Genomic DNA, 20,732 nt, shown 5'->3' with positions numbered 1-20,732 from the left:
TTTGTTTTTGCTATTGCCATTTTAATTGAACCCCTTCCTATATATAGTGGCAGAAACCTGGGGGCGTGCCAACAAATAAAGCCAAGAAAATCGTTACTATCTGAGTTCCAAAGACAAAGAGTCCAGTTGTTTCCGTTCATGCAATTTCATAGTTGAAATTGCGGAAAATACTAGACAAACAAATAGAGCACTTTTGTGTTTTTGAATATAAAATGATTCCCATAACTTGTAGACCAATTTCATAAAAAGGATCAAATTCGCTTTCTTCGGATGAGGAAGTACAATCGGATAGGGGTGCAAATTTGCGAGTTGTTCATCTTAGTGTCAAAAATTTCAGCTCTTTGGGCACGCTTTTGTGTATGGACTGTTCAGCCGGGGCTTTCTCCTATCACATCCCGGCCTAGCTATCACTACCTCCATATCCTTTAGAACTTTACCTAACCAGTAGAGAATTCATCATCACCAATTCTTGAATTTAATATCACCTTATGAGATTAAATATTATTTCGTCTAAAGAAATGTTTAAGAGTAATATTATGCATGAGACTATAGTGTCTTATGTGTGATGAAGAAGAGTGAAAAAGAGTGACCGATAAATAAGTAACAGACTGAAAAAGATTTTTTAAATTCCGTTTTCTCAAAACTTAATTTGAACGTTTTAAGATCGATGCTTGAAGAGTTAATAACTGTCCTTTTGCAGAAATCATAATTTTTCTTAGCAACTCCATATATAAAAGGGTAGGAGTGCAAGACTGATCTTCACTGAATTGCATTGCTAATGTGGAAATGCAAGGGTGCGTGTAATGTAGTGGATCCTTATCACTTTGAGTAATTTATTTCATTTTGTTCTCAGAGATGTTTTGATTTTTGTTCCCCTCTCTCTTATTGTGCTTTTTTTCTTTGATTAACAAAATAAAATAGAGGGACGGCTGGTGGGTTTCCTGTTGCGATAGCCCCCTTTCTTTTGAGATTGTGGGTGGGTGCCAGTCAACCTAAATCGGCTGTCGCAGAGAAACTAATATCACATAATCCTATATTTAATTTAGAAAAAAAAAAATGCAGTGGATGCTTGTGTTGTGAAGTTAACCTTTCTTGATAAATATTAGGAACTCGAATTAGAGAAACATATTATATTCCAATACCAAATAGGCAAAAACATCACAGTGGAAAATGGCTATGGAGTACTACTGCCATCACTCTATTAGTTCTTATGATCTCTTTATTCATTATTCATTTACTTTCCAATTATTCTGGGTATCAAGAACGATGAGCATCAGCAGCTTAAGAACTGAATTCTCCATCAAGACAAACCCATTGGCCTACGAAAAGGGCTGTGCAATTGAGATTGGGGTTGAAGGAATTGAAGACCTTAGTAGGCAAGTTGAAAGCCTCAGCAATTTCAAAACAGGTGTCTCCACTTTTCACACCGTACACTGAATCACACTGCACGGTGGCAGGCTTCGGCTTCAGGATCCCGTTTTCTTCATTATTTCAACATCAAACAAAAATGTGTCAATGAAATTCTTGAAACATATAACATTATAAATTCATCAATATACGTTCATGCGTTAGAATGACTCTATGTTTGTGCATCTTTGCTTAAACGATTTTTCAATACCAATATACATGCATGCAGTGTAGTTCAGCAATCCGATCGAACCACTCATTTTTTCAAAATCCGCCTAAATTTCAATTTTCACACTTGCGAGAAACCAACCCTTGCACGCACAAACCATTTGATACTCCAAAATCTGCAAATAACAACTGGTTGGGCGATTTTGGATATGCTTGATTTTTGACCCATATATATGACTATAAAAGGACAGAAATATGCATGGTTTGGATCGGTGATAATGAGATTCACTCGGGATATTCTTGCTAGTTACATCGAACTATTTTGTCATGCTACGATTAGACAATACCATATAGAACTAATTACCAAGAAATCGACTTTCAGCGAAACAGACTACGAGCAGAAAAGACAGCATCAGAACTGTCAAAACCATGGATGCAGTGCTATTTGCTTTAGCCATTCTCTTGTACTGATTTTTTCTTTTTCCACCTCTAAAGTAGAAAGCTTGATATTGTTAGTGTTTGCCATCCTAATTGAAACCCTTCCTATTTATAATGGCAAAGATGGGGAATCAGGGCTAGGCCAACAACTACAGCCAAGAAAGTCGTTACTATCTGAGTTCCAGACACAAAGAGGTTGTTTCCTTCGTTGCAATTCAACAATGAAATTGCAGAACATACTAGATAAACAATTAGAAAAGGCAAAGATCGACATGCGTTTATATGTTCTTTGATAAATTATTGTAGACCAATTCCATAAGGATGATTAATCAGATTTGCTCTCTAAGCATGAGAAAGAACAACCCGATACGTAAGCAAATGGAATCCCAGTGTCCCACAAGGACCAAAACTGAGTTTAAATTTTGTGGTTCCTCTTCATTAAGCTCTTTGTGACCAGAAATGATACAATATTTCTAAGCAACTCCATAAAAGGGCAGGATTGATCTTCACTGAAATGCATTGCTAATGTAGTGGTGTAAGGGTGCGTGTGATGTAGTGGGATGCTTGTGTAGCAAGGTTAACAATTTCTTGATAAATATTAGTACTCGATCAGAACTAAAGAAACACAGTGAAATTATTAAATTCCAACGCCAAATAGGCAAATACATAACAGTGGAAAATGGCTGTCGAGTACTGCCATCACTTTATTAGTTCTTATGATCTCTTTATTCATTATTCGTAACTTTCCAATTATTCGAGTATCAAGAAGACAAGAACTATGAGCATCAGCAGCTTAAAAACTTAATTCTCCATCAAGACAAACCCATTGGCCTACGAAGAGGGTTTTGCAATTGAGATTGGGATTGATGGAATCAAAGAACTCAGCAGACAAGTTGAAAGCCTCAGCGATTTCAAAACACGTGTCTCCAGTTTTCACACCGTACACTGAATCACATTTCAGGGTGGCAGGCTTCAAGATCCCTTTTTCTTCATTATTTCAACATCAAACAAAAATGTATCAAGGAAATTCTTCAAACATATAACCAAATAACTCCATCTATATATGTTCATGCTTTAGAGTGATTCTAATTAAGTTTGTGCACTTTTGCTTAAACGATTTTAATCCCTTTTTCAATGCCACTATGCATGCATGCAGAGTAGTTCAGTAATCCGATTCATTTTTGAAATCGGTCTAAATTGTAAAGATTATACTTGCAAGAAACCAACCTTAGCATGCAGAATACTCCAAAATCTGCAGAGGGTATCAACTGGTTGGGCGATTTTGGATATGGTTGATTTTAACATGTATATATATAATATGGATGGTTCAGATCAAGGATAATGAGATCGATCCACTTGGGATATTCTTGCTAATTACATCGAACTATTTTGTTATGCTACGATTAAATAAAACCATATAGATTTAATTTACCAAGAAATCGGCTTTCAGCGAAAGAGACCACAAGCAGAAAAGACAGCATCAGAATTGTCAGGTTCATAACGATGGATGCATTGCTAGCTTTAGCCATTCTCTTCTACTGATCTTTACTTTTTCCTCCTCTAAATTAGAAAGCTTGATCTTGATGGTGTTTGCCATCCTAATTGAACTCCTCCCTATTTATAATGGCAAAGATAAGGTATCAGGCCAACAACTACAGGCAAGAAAATCGTTACTCTCTGAGTTCCAAACTCAAAGAGGCGGATTGTTTTCTATGATCGATGTAATTCAACTATGAAATTGCGGAACATACTAGATAAACAATTAGAAGACATACGTTTATATGTTCTTTAATAAATTATTGTAGGCCAATTTCTTAAGGATGAGTAATCAGATTTGCTCTCTACGCATGAGAAAGAACAACCCGATAGGTTAGCAAATGGCATCCCAGTGTCCCACAAGGACCAAACTGAGTTTAAACTTTATGGTTGTTCTTCATCTTTGTGTCCAAAACATTTAGCTCTTTGTGCCCCCAAACAATTTAATTAAGCCGATGACTTCTGTGAATGACCTTGCTATCACTTTGTCCACTGCATCCTTCAATCCATAATTAAAACATATTCAAAGCATGAAATGATTTATGCCTTGATATGCCAAAATATGCCAAACACTTTGTCCAACTTACGTTGATTTGATTTCGTTGTCTTAACTGTGGTTTTCACTTTTTAATTTGTTCTTTAATTTGGAGGTCTGGTGTGACTGTGTGAGTAGATATAGAAGTGAGCACGATGCAGCCGCGGAGATTATGTGTAATGCGTTAAGTGGCTCGAGTTGAAACTAAATAGTATTTAGGAGTAACATTAGCAGCACTAAAAACTCCATTTACATTGAGTGGTATACACAAGTAATAAAATTGAGAAGATTTTGCAGCAAATATTTTGAACTCTAACTGTTATGTTTTAAAGGGGTTTGTACACTAGTAGTGTAATGGGGTTGAAACATCAATGATAAAAGTTCAAACCTAATCAAATTAAAAAGCATGATCTGTCAAGAACTGATATATATTTGCCTTGAATTAATGTAAAAATGAACACCGGAATTCAGAAACATGCAAGTGTGTATGACAAGACTTGCCCAAACAGATCTTCCTACCCAAAAGTACTGTATGGATCCATGTACAAATGAGAAGATCGAGAAGCAGGAGGTGCTAGCAAAATGAATTCAAGTCTTCTACTCTTCTTCATCCTTGTGTCCAAAGTTCTTGTTAGCTTTGTGCCCAGCAATTTAAGTACATGACTTTGTGAAGGGACTCCTCAGCCTCAGCTTGCTTCCTCCTTTCACTTTCAGCGCTACCGCCTTCCACCGGACTATTAAACCTCCTGCTGCATGTCAAGTACTGTCTCTGCTTGCTGGCCTTCGGGCTCGAAACACCTGCCGGATCAACCCTGCTGCTCTCCACAGTAATAGTAGTTCCCAGCGTATCTCTCCTCCAATAACTCATTGAATATTTAGATAATGTGTATGAACTTGTTCTTCTTCTTGCAGCTGAAAGGGATAAGGCTTTATATAGGGAATGTGTCTGGGACAGTATCAGTTGGCGGGGAAGGTGGTATAGTGGTTTTGGATAACTTCAAACTTAAAACCATTAGTGGGAAGCCATTGTTTCTGGTTTTATACCAGTGGCGGGATTTGTATTTTCTGTACTAAATTGACGGTGTATGATTTCTTAGAAAAATTGAATCCACAAGAAACTTGGGAACGAACGGAAGCGATGACATGCTTTGCATTAGGCATGGGATTCTGGTTTAGTGCCATAAAAGTTGCCACCATATGTTGACCGACCTTGATTAATTAATTGAGGCACTATGATAATCTTGTTTAATTAAGACTAGGTGCAATCTCAATGTGCTTTTGTTACCTGAAGAAACGTGTAATCGTGAAATCCCTCTTTGGTCTTGTGGATCGAAATAATGAGAGAGAAACTACGTCCTTCCTTCGTTCTTAGGGTCATCTAGAACGAAAGAGTACGTATAATACTAGTGTACATTTTTTTTTTCGTTTCCTACTGGTCCTGTATTTTACCATTATACTTATTCTTATTTTGATCTTTCTAACCATACAATACAATCTGAGCAATCATCTCTTGAACATCAGTGTACGCAGAGGAAAATTGAAAATCAACTGGTCGTTTCACCAGAGGTAAAATCCATCGGAGAACCTGAACCAGTCTAGTGAGATCAACTGCATTTCTCATTTACAATTTACAATACTCAAGGAAGCCTCTCACAGTATGCATCGATTGCCATGAGTGCAGAATATGAGTCATAAGGTCTAAGCCAGTTTCAGAGCAATGCCATATGAAGGTCTTTTTTTTTCTTTTTTTTTTATGACACATAGAAAGGTAACTTGATACTAGGAGATCAGTTCGACACCAAAGATAACACTTGCCCGAAGACCAGTTTTATTCCTCTGGACAAACAAAATCGCATTATCTACAGATAGCTGAGACTAGCAAAGTTCAGAGTACTCTCCAATTAAAGGAGACTCTACACTTCAAACTTTTTTTTCTTTTTCATTTTTACATTAAAATATATTGGATTGTCGTCATCAATTTTTTAATACAACCACCACCTTCACATTACGGGAAAAGATACGAGGGTACTAATGCAAATGATACACTGATACAATGAAAAACACTTTGATTTTCACTTCAACCAACCAGAACAAATGAAAAACCAGTTCATGCAGAGTCCAACCCTTCAACCTGCTGCCGAGCAAGATATCTTTCCCTCCGCTCCTTCTAAAGAATATGAGAAGAATAAGATGGATGAAGAACACGATAAGATATTCAACTCAGAAAAATTTCTCCTGTGATTAGAGAACAAAGTACTTACCCATTCATCTATGACAAGACCTTCTCCTATGATCTTTGGACCAGCATCTTCTGGAGGTTTCTTGCGTGCTTCAAGCGCAGCATCAGCATCAGCCAACTGGCGCTTCAATTTTTCCATAGCCTACAACATACAAGGTGCAATCTTTCAAACTTGTATACCTATTTAGAGTTCATGAAAACTTATAAACACAGATGCTAACATTGAGTTACTAACATCAAGTCAATGAATAGTGGAGACACCAGAAAACACTTACAGGGGTAGAGCGCTCTGGATCCAGAAAGACAACCCGTAGTATCTGCTCTATTGCTACTTGTTCCTTCTGCTCATCAAACTGTGGGCAAGAGCAAATTTCTAAGATTAGTACTAATGTACAATAACTACATTGCAAAAGAAAATTCCATTATCCTACGGTCCTACCAATGCAGATCAGTTTCATATCAACTTTAAACAAAGATACAATTCACAGCGAAGACCTCAAATTGAACAAGACTATACCTTTTTACAGTTTCTAATGAAAGTAGGATTACTTACACTATCAAAAATCATATCCAATCAAGATGCAATCAACAGCCAAGACCTCAAATCTGAGCAAAAGCTAAATCAGCTTTGAACTCAAAAGGTTGGAATTCTATCATGTCTAGTCTCTGGACTAATCACATTAACGAAAATGTAATCACAGCAGACAACAGTATGATTGATATTAAACATTAATGACCATTGTATGGTTGTCATTCAACTATATGTGGCAGTAGAGCTCAGTATATGTCATCTACGCAGACTTAGTAATGTGCAGTTTTCTAAATGCCCAGAAGCTCATTATACATATTAATGTGCTTCATAACATAACATACTACCTCCAATTTGTATATATAGTAAGTATGTCATCACATAAAAGAATTAAATCAAATTTAAATTGAAATGATTTGATTTGATCTAATTAGGATATACTTCAGTTGAAGAGGTGCGCTGAGGCCTTTTATGCATAGTCACGGATTGAAAACATCCAAGTCAAATACTTAGGAACATGATTAACAAGGTAACACCATAACTAAAGATAGAACTTGAAGGATGCATGTAACACACCAGCTCGGGTACATAGTCCATTGGCCCCTTCACCTTCAGGCTCATTATTTTAAATTTAACTCGGCTCTTTTGATCCACTAGTTTTTCATTGTTCTCAGGAACCTCCACAAACTTGAACACTGCAGTAGAAAGCAAACATTGAGAAGATAAACTTAATAAGAAAACCCAAAATTAAACCTTATGACAAAAACCATTTAAATGAAATTACACGTTACCATACACAGAATATTACCTGTGGCTATGAGACTCTCACCAGGACTAAGAATAGCACCAGGAGGACGCATGAAACAACTTTTCGGTGCAGTCGTTTGAAACTAAAGCACAGAAAAGTGATCAACTCATCAGAAAATTCAAGCAGGATAAGCAAATTTAAGAATGCAAACAACATTATTCAACATGAAACCTTGCTAATATAGAAAAGCAATGATAAGAAACACCGAAACAGAACTTACTCCTGACATATTAAGGCAATTATAATAGAATCAACTATCAAACTATATGCCCAAAAGGAAAACTTAACCTCTGATCGTACCTTGAATGCTACATGGGACTTGCTTGTGTTTTTAATTCTAATGGCACTCCTAACCTGCTTCCCAGGTTCACCTACAAGACACACAGAGTTTATCACCATAAAAACAATACGCAAGCACCACTATTTCCTACTAAAACTTGCATACATCTATCAACACACACCAAATAAGTAAATAATCCAAAAAAACCAACTCCATTAACACCAACTCTTTCATGTCAATACAAAACCATCCATAACATTACTCGAAAATCCAAATCACAATCGCTTACGAGCTAAATCACCTTCTCATTTGGTACAGAGCTACATGACAAAATGTCTAATCCTCATGTTCCAACAGAAATATTCCAAAAAACAGATATTTTCATGCTTAAACAAACAAAATCAGCAACCAAATCCAGAAAAATCTAAAACCAAATTCAAAAGATAGACAGTAAAATCTACCTACACAGCTAATTTAACCAAAAATAAGCAAAAATCGGAACCATACCAAATATATATATATATATATATATATATATATATACAAAAATAAAAAAACAAATAGAAGCAGGAAATGGATGAGATAATACTCACAAGGAAAATATAGCTTATTGCAGGGATCGAGCTTCAGTCTACGACGAGTCGGAAGCAACGACCTGGCCACCGACGACACGGAACTCGAGGCGTGAGGAATCGATCCGTCGCCGTTCGGCTGGTGGTGCGACATAGAAGAAGACGACGTCGTAGTGGCGGCGGCGTTACCGGACGGTCGAAACGGCCGTTTGAAGAAGCCCCAGACTTTTCCGTCAGACGAAGACGACGAAGACTTGTGGTCAGCTATGGCCATCGGTCAGAGCATTAGATTAGGGAACGAAGCGGCGTCGTTTCGGAGGTGGGAGTCGGAATCGGAACTGAGGGAGAGGATTTCAATTGGATTTTGACCCGGTGGAGTTCACGTCCGAGAGGAAGGAGGACGGGACCCCTTTATGCTCCGCCTTTGTGGAATCAATCCTTCACTTTTTGGCAACTGTTTGGACTAAAATGAGGAAACGACGCCGTACTGGGGGATGGAAAAAGTGGCAAAACCATGGCTTTTTGTAGGCGAGGCGTTGACGTGGGGTGTGGGTGAGTTGACTTTGGGTTTTGCTCTCAGCAACTGTAGCAACTGTTGCAGGGTGCATGGTAAGTTCTCCGAAAGGGATTCATAACACCCACGTGCACTTGCATTAATAGAAACGAATCACCGGATAAAATCAATTGTAGTTTTTGGTAAAAAATTAACCGTAAATATCAAGAGTTGAGATATGAGATTATTCAGAGCACCGCCGTGTACTTGCACCAACATAAATGAATGGTTAGATTGCATTAAATACACTTTTTGTTTATTAAAAATAAAGTTGATAATAAATATCAAGGATTGAGATTATTTTATAAGTGTTGGGTCACTTACACCGTCGGTGCATAGAATAATTTCCAGATATTCAATGCTATGTCAATTACAATATCATTGCACTGAAGAATTTTTGCAGTGGGATTAGTTTCGAGCTAATTTTTGTTTTAATTGTTGCGTTTGTATTAATAAAATTGAATGGCCGGATAACATTAAGTGCAGTGAAAGGTTAACCATAAATATTAAGAGTCAAGATCGCATGATAAGCGCTGGGTCAATTATAATGTCAGGGCAATGAAGAAGTTTTGCAGTGGGATTAGTTTAGTGCTAATTACTGTTTAACTTGTTGTGTTTTGAAACTTTTTAAACTTAAGTGGGGGTTGGTACTTGATTATGTGATTGATTAGTGGGATTTACTATTCCAAACTGTGACGTTGCAAGACTTGGACTTTGTGTTTGGTGTAATATTTTGCATGACAAAAATTGTTGTTTTTGTTTTTTTTTTTTAAGACTACTAACTAATCAATCAAGGCTTAATTGGAGGCAAAACTCGCTCTAGTAACATATGATAGCATGATCCAAAATCCCTAAGTTGTTTCCGAAAAATATGACATGACATCAGTATAAGGGCATTAAACACAAGACGATTAATTATGATTGACGAATCGAGTAAACATTCAGTATAATGCAAACATTTTTTTTAATTATTCGTGATTTGCCAAATTATAAGTTGTCCTATATTTTTTAACAGATATAAATAAGAATTTGATGAACTAAAAACGAAATAATTTATAATTTAGCCGAATTTAATTCTTAAAAAATAACCTAACTGATCAACGTACTCGTTCTCTCCCAAGTCCGCTGTGGTATGAATGGTGGAAGTCCACATCTTTTCTTGTTGCATAATGCATAAGATCACATAACTAATATAACGCATAGTTTATCTTGTAACCATTAATTGTCTTCCACAAAATTTTGAATAGGTTTTAGTTTCAATACGGAGAGAAGTCAAATACGCGTGGGAATAGCCCAGGGCAGTATTGACTATTCAAAATTTCAAATCGAAGAATGTTTTGGTTTGGTTAAACTAATGGCTAGTCGTTCTAATGGAACTATGATATACAAGTTTGAATTATAACACTAGCATTCTTTTAACAAAAGCTGAGAAAATTGAGCATTTCAAAACTGGACGTCGTTTTACAAAGGCTTAGTAATGGCTCTACCACATGAACTAATCAACCAATTTACTTAAAAAGGCTGGGAGTCATCCCATTGAAGAACAGCAGAGCCTAAATTCTGCTCTCTTTTGAGCTTGTCCTTTACAAACCAGTCGCATATTCTCCCTGCATTTAGCTCCTCAATTGTGCATCCTTCTTGCTCCGATATCACCCTTAGCAGATTCAATGACGATATCTATGCATACACAAAACAACCAATTTAACACTCGAAAGTCTACTATTTTTCCACTTATGTATCGCTACATTAACTCTCTCGTAGTGGTAGACTAGCTCGTCAAAGATAGATTAGTTTAGTGTCCGTGTGGTATATCTACCACTCTCGGAAGCTAGTCTATCACTACCAAAAGTAGTGCATCGATACCTTGTACTTAACGCGCTCTTATTTAATAATCCCAAAATTTGTATACAGGAGATTAAAGAACAGTAAGAAGAATAGTGGAACTAGTTGATAAGTACCGTTAGGCGACATAGAAACCTCTCGTGGGTGCTGAGGCCTGAGATTTCGACTAGACCAGCTTCTTCTAAAGTCAAGAATGGCTTCCTCTCGCTTCTGCCGCCTTCTCCTTCTTGGTCATTACTACTACATCCTCTGAAGCTAAGCTTTCGTTTGTGGGGGTACAATTTTTTCAATGGTGCAAAATGGGAAGTCTGCGTTTTTGTTAGCTTTTGAAGCGCATGAGGAGGGTTTGAGAGGATTGGTGAGCTATAATATGTTCTACAGGGTTTCAGTAAGAACATGTTTTGTGTTTTTGAGCAATGTGATAGTGGTGGCAGAAACAAGAAGAAAAAAAGAAGCTTATCGGTTTTGTTCCAAGGTTTTCTTGTTTGTGGTGGAGACTTGGGGGTGATGATAGGGGGTGTGGATATCTGATTGGATCATGCGGCTTCATGGGATCTCGGGCTTGGGCTACCCAATATAATTCATCAATAATGCGTATAAATATATAAATACTTGAACACTTAACAACAAGTCAGGATGGCGGAGTGGTCTAACGCGCCAGACTCAAGTTCTGGTCCTCTAACGAGGGCGTGGGTTCAAATCCCACTTCTGACATTTTTTTTTATTAACATATTTTCCATTTTACACTTTGCCCTTTTTTTCAATCAAATCCCACTCATGAACTTCCATAAAATATTAAAAGACTCATTCACTTTGTTATGTGGGATGTTTCATTTAATGAAAATCCATCCACCTGAGATCGATGAACAACGTACAGCAAAAACGTAACCTCTGGATTCAATTAAAAAGTTCATGTACATACACATACGTACATAGACACACTATACACAAAAGCAATATACAATCAACAGTAGCACCAAAAAGATTGCTAGAAATCGAAACCGAGTATATATATACTCTCAGTTCGGACCCCAGCAGCTCAAGTACATGACGGTCCTCAGAGACTCCTCTGCATTCTTAAGCTTCTCGCTCTTGGCCTCCTTAAAAGCACTTCCCTTTGAATCAATAGTTACAGAGAACCGCCTCGTCTGTAACTTCGAAGACGACGAAGAAGAAGAAGCTGAGGAAGCTGAATCCCTGAGAGACTTAACGGTCGACTCGCCACTTAGCTTGGGGCCTGGTCTTTCATCACCCTCATCCCTGCCTGGTACAACACTCTGCTCGCGTACCTCAAGCTCATGCCCAGAATATTTTTACAACCAAAACACCAAACTCAAACTTTGAAGGATTAAGAAATGTTTTGCTGGTTTCTCTCTGAATATATTTATACGGTGAAGTTGGATCCCCAGGTTTCTAGAGAATCTGTGGGAAACAGAGGGCTTGTGATGTAGATGGATTGGCTTGATCATAGCGGACTTAGCAAGAAATCTGGGGGTTCTGGGCCGGAATCAATGAATGGGTGACGCGTGTCTTGTTTGGATGAGGACAAGAATGCCTACGTTGGAGTGATAGAAAGTTTCTAACTTTCTATCTCCTGGGGGGATATTTCTTTTGACTTAGCTCGAATGCCTACGTTGGTCGTTGGGTATTATCTGGATGAAGATAACTTTCGGATAATCATGATTGGAAATTATTCTATGCACCGACGGTGTAAGTGACCCAACTCTTATAAAATAATCTCAACCCTTGATATTTATTATCAACTTTATTTTTAATAAATAAAAAGTGTATTTAATGCAATCTAACCATTCATTTATGTTAGTGCAAGTGCACTGCGGTGCTCTGAATAATCTCTCCAAAATTTTGTTGCAAATATGGTAAAGTCAATCACCAAGTGTGGTGAGTGAGGACCGTGAGGTTAGTCCAGCAACTTAACGCGAAATTTTCATGCACAGTGTTCGAGTTTTAACTCCCATCCATTCGTGGTCAGTAAATTTGAGATGCCTTCAGATTCAAGATGATTTTTTTTTCCGACTAGATTCAAGATGATTTACTATCTCACTCCTGATTAAAAGAAAATAAGCATGATAGAGCTCATAGCTAGAGGTGGCAAACGGGCCGGCCCGACCCGACCCGGCCCATTTTAAGCAGGCCTAGTCGTGCTTGGGTTGGCCGATTTATTATCGTGACGGGCTCATGTCGGCCCATTTACTTAAACATTAAGCCCGGTCCAGCCCATAGCCTGAGCCCATATCGTGTCGAGCCGGGTTAATAACCAGGCCGTGCTAGTGCCTGCCCACTATAAAACACGATTTTAAAATTTTAATTTCAATAAATAAAAATAAATTTTATTTAACTATTTAGAAAATTAAAATAAATTGTTCTACAATGTTTTTCTTAATCTTAGATTTTTAAGATTAGTTTTCTAATAATATTTTATATTCCACTACAAGAAAGAAATAAAGAAAAAAATAACTCATAATTAAGGAAAACTGAATTGGGAAAGAATTGAGTTGTATTTTCATTGATAATAGGGGCCTGTTTATATAGAGGATTACAAACATAGAGATAGAGTTGTACATGGAAACATAATTGTACATTGATTGGATATCTCCTCAGATTCTCCGAGAATATCTCTAATATAAACCTTATTTCAACTAGAACAAGTAACATCTAGTTTAAGCCAAACACATATTCTGAATTTACTTGAACACTCTCCCTTGTGTCGCCCAAACGTGGAGCTTCTCTCGTTGCCTCATTAAAAACCTTGCCGAGTAACAAAAACCTAGTGGGACAAAAATAACTTCTTTTGAAGGAGGAAAAAGAGCACAACACACCCTTCACGTTTCGAGACCATACATGTAGACACCTCCCCCTGATGTCTGCATCTTCCCCTGACGACTACTGACAAGATTCGCCCAAGATTTCACCTTGAAAATCCAAAGTGACCATGTGGGGCCCACCTCAGAAGAAATTCTACAAAAAATTTGGCGGAACTCCCTCTAAAAGTGGACTACCCAAAAACTTGTAAAAAGACATTTACACTTCTAAAATAATCCACCCTGCTTCCTATATCACAACATCTCTCATATCACAAACAATTCTGAACTTAAGAATATTAATCTCATAGGTTATTAGAGTAATCTAATGTACAGGCGTACAAGAGAATATAATACAAGATAAAGGACCGATACTTTTATAATGCGGAAGCTATGACAGCTATGCCTCAACCCCATGTACGCTCGACCTCAAGCTAAACTGGCCTGCAAAAGTACAATTTAGGCGATCACACATACCAGTTCCTCCATCGAGTAATAACTCGGTATATCGCCCTGTACACAATTATAATTCATGAATATCGATTCGGCAATTAAATACGATTCTAATATCTTATACTCCTAAATCAAATTTCCAATTTCTTTTCCAATTTAATCCAACTTCACCCTTAATACTAACTCATTAGTTTAAAGGTTCTAGGGCAGAACCGAGAGAAATCCGACGGCCGGATTCTCGTAATTTAATGATCGACAACCTAAACTTCAGAATTACACAATCGATACAAAACTCCTTCAATTTCCACCAAACTTCACATATAAGCTCCACAATATTTATAGGATTTAATTGGGCTAAAACAGGAATTAAAAACCAGCCGTACGAGCCTCCAGGCGCCATCCACAGTGGCGGCTCGTGGGGTCCACACGCCGGTAGCCACCTGTCACGCCCCTGATTTTACACACATGAAAATCGATATATATAACCCCATCATTATATATGCGTGAACGTCCTGTCATCAATACAAAATACCTGAAATCTTTTTCGCTTAAACTTACACACATATTGATGTCCTGAACCCTCAAAGTAAATATACACTCGCATCCAAAGAGTTATATATTACACAAGCTTACGAATTAAATTGTCAACAACAAAATAAAACGTAAAGGCTGCTCAGAGTAACTATACAACGGAAGCCCTTATCAAAAGTAAAGTCACAAAGGTGGCTTCCTACCGTAAAGCTGCAAGCTCGCTGCCTCAACCTCGATTATCCTAACCTGCAGGATTAACCCCTACACCGTTTGAATGGTGTACCGGGTTGCCACACAACAAACCCGGTAAGCTTTTGCAAGCCCGTATGAGTAACTCAAAATCACACATGCACAACTCACCAAACGAGGAACCCATCAACTCGTAAAAAGGGACACACACACACCTTGTTTTCCCAAAACAGCACATTCTTTTCCCAAAAGAAACAATAAAGGCCACACCGTGACCAAATCATATAAATTGAAACTCTGACAATTAAATATGATAAACAAGTCCTCCCAGGACATTTAAAAGAAAGAATCCCCGAAACTCCCTTTTAAAACACATCCTCAAATCAACATAAGTCACCCCGTGACAAAATCATAATAATTGAAACTCTGACAATTAAATATGATACACAAGTCCTCCCAGGACATTTAAAAGAAAGAATCCCCGAAACTCCCTTTTAAAAACACGTACTCATGAGCATCAGATAGCTCCCCGCTACCCCCCATGATGTACTATGGCAAACAGACTAGAGCTCTAACTGATCGTATCCACAAACCCGGCCAAAGGCGTGAAGTCCCGATTTATATGCTTGAGGTTACTCCCAGCAACCCCAAATCCTCAGACCTCCCAGGTCGTCAGATCAAAACCTTTCAAAATGGTCACTCAGGACCCAAAAGTTACTCAACTCACACAAAAGGAGATGTCACCCCGTGACCTCCAAGCATCAGACCTCCCCGGTCATCAGATCAAAACATTAAATCAAACCAAAAGGAGAAATCACAACCTGTGACTCTCAAATCTTCCGACCCCCGGTCGTTAGATCAAAACATTCAAATCACATCAAAGCAACTCACACCAAATCTTGACACTTTTCAAAACAATAGAAATTCCCAATTCCCACAAAATGTTTCCCGAAAAGTCAAGCCCCCAAACAATAGAATGAAACCCATCAATACCTATTGCTTCAATTCACTCATCAACCCACAAGAATATACATATTCCACGTAAATATATATATAAGTGGTCATTCACTCAGGAAGGCCACTAATACCAACTATAGTTTGCAGTTAACTAAATAACTCTCAAAACAATAAGGTCAACCCGTTCGTGAATGAACTTCGTGAGATTACTCACCTCGAACTCCTGCTGCGTCTTCAATATAGAACCGAACCAAAACTATCACCAACAACTCGTCCAAATACTTCGTCAAGTACCTAATCACAATCGATTTCCACTTAGTAATAATTCACAAACGATTTAAGTCCGAAACCCCTGTTTTGAACTAAAATCCCCAAAGTGGCTCCAATCGAGGCAAAACCACATCCGAGACCTCCTAAAGTCTTCGGAATACGTCCACGATCGATGTGACCAAACCACAAGTCGATCGGACACTCGAATCCTCACTGATCGAATAAATCGATCGGTATGAAACTGTAAAAATCATAACAATTTCATACGAACTCCAAAATTTGCATAATATATATCGAAACGCTCGTATCAACAACTAGAACATATATAATGCCACAAACAGTCCCATACATGGCCGGAACACCGCCGGAACGCCGCCACAGGAGGTGGCGCACTGCCGCCGGCCAAAACTCAATATTTCACAAAACTTCCAACATCAAAAAGCTTCATCTAAGCATGCTTGTGAACTTTCATAACTGGATCGAAGTCAGAAAACAAGCCTAAGGGATCGAAAACTACCTCACAAGCCGTGAACAGTAATCCAATCCGAGTTGATCGAAGTTTCACTTGAATCGATCCAAACAACCACCAGGGATCGATCGGCGAGGCTGCTCTGAGCTTAACCAAGAAAACTCGAAGCCTTGCCGACGTCGGAATAAGGATTTCCGGCCGGGTCCTATTTCTTCAATCTGTGCCGCCTTTAACTGCCATCGAGACGGAGAATCGTCGTAAGAGACCACCACAGAGACGACCGGAGCAAGGAGGCAAATCGTTCTAGGTTGGTTTCACCGGAAGAGGTCGCCGGAGATGCGAGTTCCGACCGGGTCGGAATACCTGGTCCGGGTCTGGTCAGAAGGAAAATTTCGTTTCTGAAGAAGTGGACGAGAGAGAAGAGAGAGAGAGAATTATTTCCGGAAAAGGAAAGGGAAATAATGAATTTAATTTCTGATTTTCCATATTTATACTAAAACGGAAACTTCTTCCGATAGCCATAACTTCCTCATACGAACTCCGATTCTCGCGTTCCACATGTCCACGAACTTGTATCGACGTGCTCTACAACTTTCGTGAAGGAAGTTTTTAGAGAATCCCTACAAATAAAAAGTCAACCTTTGTGCCACCCCTAAAGTCACACTTTTCAAATAGAATTTCGTCCGAAACACTTCCGCTCCGTCCACGAGCCACGAAACCGTCCAACAACCATAAATTAGATTCCGGAAATTCCTCGGAAAATAATTACGAATTTCCGGGGCATCACACCACCACCTCCGATGGTCACCAAATTTTGGCAGCACCACCTACTCAACAGTCCAAGCATTTTTCACAACTACAACAAGTTCCAATTTTACCTGTAAGTGATCGAAATTGGCCGATAAAGTTTTCCCATAAAAACCCAAGAACTCAAGGATTTGAAATCGTCGATTCGACCTCCACACTGCAAATCGTGGCTCAAGGCTAGGGGCAAAATAATCATTGGCAAAAATCGAACCTTCGACGCAGGTTTGGTGGCCGGAGACGGCCGGAAATGGCTGAATCACCGGAAAAGCTCAAACTGCCCCAGTGAGGTTCCTTGCTTCGATTCAGGATTTTCCGGCCAAATCGCCGAAACTCAAGGGCACTACCGTCAAGAGGAGGAAGAGGCGATCACGTGGTGACCGGTTTCCCACCGGTTAATGGCCGGAAGGCTGCGAATCGAAGGGGAGAAGGAATCGCCCTAAAAGGAAAAGGGAGAGATCGGGGGAGAGGAGAGAGAAAGGTGGGTTTCCGGATTTGGAAACCTACTATAGTAAATTTTCATTATTTATACAAATTTCTACCATGAACAGTAATTTTACCTTTTCGCTTATAACTTTCGCATATGAACTCCAATTTTTACGTACCATATGTCCACGGACTCGGTTTAACATCCTCTACAACTTTTATGAAGAATATTTTCTCAAATTTTGACCCGAACAAAAAACTAACTTTTAGGGCCACTAAAAGCACTAAAACGATAGTAAAAGTGAAAGTAAAGATCGTTCACCGTCCAAGTGACTAGTAAACCGGTGAATTCTGGTTCGGGACGTCACAACTACGGTCATTCGAGTTCTGATAACTTCCGCAAACGATACTACCAACATGTTTCTCTAAAGTAAAATTTAGGCAATGACTTAGTGAGCAAGTTTGCCATGTTGTCCTCAGATCGAACCTAGTTCACTTTATCTTGAGGAGAGTTTGTTGTTATTGATTATACTTGGTGTGGTCGTTTTTGATGTAGGCTTGCTTCAAAACAAGCAGCATTATCCTATATGCTCGTAGGCTCATCTGTGGTAGACTTCAAACCACAATTGTTCGAACATGCGTAACTATGGATCCAATTCATATACAATCACGAACTACTTCGTGAAGAGCAAGAATCTCTGCATTAGTCAAAGATATAGCGACTAAGGTCTGTTCTGTAGACCTCCAAGATATTTTCTTATGGTGAACACTTAACCAGTTTGGGAATGACCTTTGTATGAGTCAGAGAGATACCCAACATCAACAAAACCTTCCAAAACACTTATGTCGTTTTGGGATGGAGTTAGTGGACGCAGGCTCTTGTTGGCGGCGTTCCTGGTGTGTGATGGGCTTGAATCCATCATCTTTCTATAGGGATAGAACGAGCCAATATCAATCGTACATCTTAAGTACCGAAAGATATCTTTTACATCAATCAAATGGCGTCGCGTTGGCGCAAAGCTATATCTTAGCTAACAAGTTCACTGCAAATGAGATGTTCGGTCTTGTGCATTGAGCTAAGTACAATAATACTAAGGGTTTCTAATGAAGATCATGTCCAACATGAATCGCGATGGAATCCGAAACTTGTTATAGAAACGTGTGGGCATATCCCTTCCCAATCAAGTAGTCACTTTAGTGAGCATTTTAACCTTATTGTAAACACGCTCCGTGGTCTAGAGCCACTTAACTTGGGTAGATGAAGTTCACCAAGAACGTTCATGTATATTCCGTATCTAGATCCTCATAAAGATACGTAGTGACCACATTTGTAAGCTGCATGATCAGTTATTCGGAAACTACCAAACTGACAAGGTAGTGGAGTGCAATGACATCCATTACAAGAGAATATATCTCATCGTAGTTTATTCCAAGGCGTTTTGTGAGAAGCCTTGCGCCATAAGGCGAGATTGCCATCTCTTTTTCTCATCACGCTTTCTAACGAAGACCTATTAGTCAATAGGTTTTATGTTAGGAGGTGTTGACATCACTGGCTCAAAAACCTTCCTCTTCGTTAGAGAATCTAACTTAACCTGGATCGCATCTTTCCATTTATGCCAAATCTCTCTACGTTGGCATTCATTCATCAACGGAGCGTTGTTCGATATCATCTCACTCAACAAACTCATGTGTAACGAAATGCGCAACTACATCATCAATTATGATGGAGTTTCTATCCTACGTCTCATGTACACTAGTGTAATTTTCATAGAGCTCTATATTCTCAGGAATATGTTCTGACGTTGACGCGTCCCCCAACGATAACCATAACCCGAAAGATACTTATGAGACGGATTTTGAGTCTTGATGATCAAAGGATTGGGTTGTGCCAAAGTATCCTTCGAACTCATAGGCCTCCTACGCATCCTAGCTGGGGCCATGGCCTGTAACGCCAGAGTGCCACTCTCTTTGGTGTTGGCGCCATGCCTATCTCCGTGTAGGGTGGCGCTACGTCATCTCATAAGGACGTACTTCCTTACAGGCATATTTGCAGCAGATGTGTGATCTCGTCACTTTAGTGAGGATCGAGATGAGACATAGTGGGGACAGACCACGACAATTCATGTCGTTCCTACTGAACATCTGTGTTCTTATCTCACCCTAATGACGGGAAGACTGTCTCATCAAAGTGAGATCCGCAAATCTAGCGATAAAGAGATCGCCTAGCAAGGGCATGAAATGTGAAACACAATGTAGTTACTGGATCCAATTGATGGCACAAGAGGATTTGTGAAGGGGAACAAGGCGTTGTTTGTGGTATGTTTTACCAGCTGTAAAAATATGGCTTTTGGTTTTCCTTGTAAATTCTTTTCGTAGATTTTTTCATGAGTATTTAGCTGAGGGTCTTATGTGAAAGTGATTTTAAAGGATTAATGGAGTTCCAACTTGTTAGTGTTACTGAGGATATGAATCGGATCAGTTAGGATGTAGGAAGATTGATATGAAAATGGAGTGATTTACGTTTAATTAAGAAGTAATAATAGGGAGAAAGTGATGAATCTAAACACAAGTAGGAATCTGAGAAATTTTAACAACTAATCTTCGTGCAAATCTATAGAATGCCACTTTTATTTGGAAAGAATAATGAGAGATGATTAAGAGTTTTGGTTAGTGATCAGAAGGCAGATCCAGTGGTATATGTACCTTTCATCCTGCATTTAAGTATATGGATATATATAGGAAGGTCAACAGTTTCAAATGTAATATGGTAAGAGTAGTCTATGTTGCCAAAAAAATGATTCAAGCTATGTTCTTTAAAGGGAAATTGTTGGTGAAATTACAATAAAAATTATAATTTCTATATGCGAAACTCGTTGACAATAGGCTGAGGCGTGGGTATCTCGCTTT

General features: G+C 38.7%; 1 protein-coding gene and 1 non-coding gene across 2 annotated transcripts; one reads left to right on the top strand and one right to left on the bottom strand.

Moving 5' to 3' along the window:
• Positions 1–5,890: 5,890 nt before the first annotated feature.
• LOC112166764 (vesicle-associated protein 4-2) lies at positions 5,891–9,015 on the bottom strand. Its single transcript, XM_024303664.2, has 7 exons — positions 8,534–9,015; positions 7,961–8,031; positions 7,661–7,742; positions 7,429–7,547; positions 6,599–6,676; positions 6,346–6,465; positions 5,891–6,251 (listed from the first exon to the last, which is right to left on the bottom strand). The coding sequence occupies exons 1-7, from the start codon at positions 8,784–8,786 to the stop codon at positions 6,192–6,194; spliced, it is 783 nt and encodes a 260-aa protein (XP_024159432.1). The 5' UTR covers positions 8,787–9,015; the 3' UTR covers positions 5,891–6,191.
• A 2,522-nt stretch (positions 9,016–11,537) lies between these two features.
• On the top strand, positions 11,538–11,621 carry TRNAL-CAA. The gene has a single exon. It is a non-coding gene; the product is annotated as a tRNA-Leu (tRNA).
• The last annotated feature ends 9,111 nt before the right edge of the window (positions 11,622–20,732 follow it).

Source organism: Rosa chinensis, chromosome 5 (genome assembly GCF_002994745.2).
Source record: "Rosa chinensis cultivar Old Blush chromosome 5, RchiOBHm-V2, whole genome shotgun sequence".
In the NCBI taxonomy this organism is placed as follows: Eukaryota; Viridiplantae; Streptophyta; class Magnoliopsida; order Rosales; family Rosaceae; genus Rosa; species Rosa chinensis.
This window is presented reverse-complemented; position numbering and strand designations above follow the sequence as displayed.

What these genes read in the sequence shown, in the direction of transcription:
- LOC112166764 (XM_024303664.2), bottom strand. Translation starts at nt 8,786, where the DNA reads ATGGCCATAGCTGACCACAAGTCTTCGTCGTCTTCGTCTGACGGAAAA. An exon ending in TGGACTATGTACCCGAGCTG is followed by an intron (nt 6,677 to 7,428) that starts GTGTGTTACATG and finishes TCTTGCCCACAG; the next exon opens with TTTGATGAGCAGAAGGAACA. An exon ending in ATCCAGAGCGCTCTACCCCT is followed by an intron (nt 6,466 to 6,598) that starts GTAAGTGTTTTC and finishes TGTATGTTGTAG; the next exon opens with GCTATGGAAAAATTGAAGCG.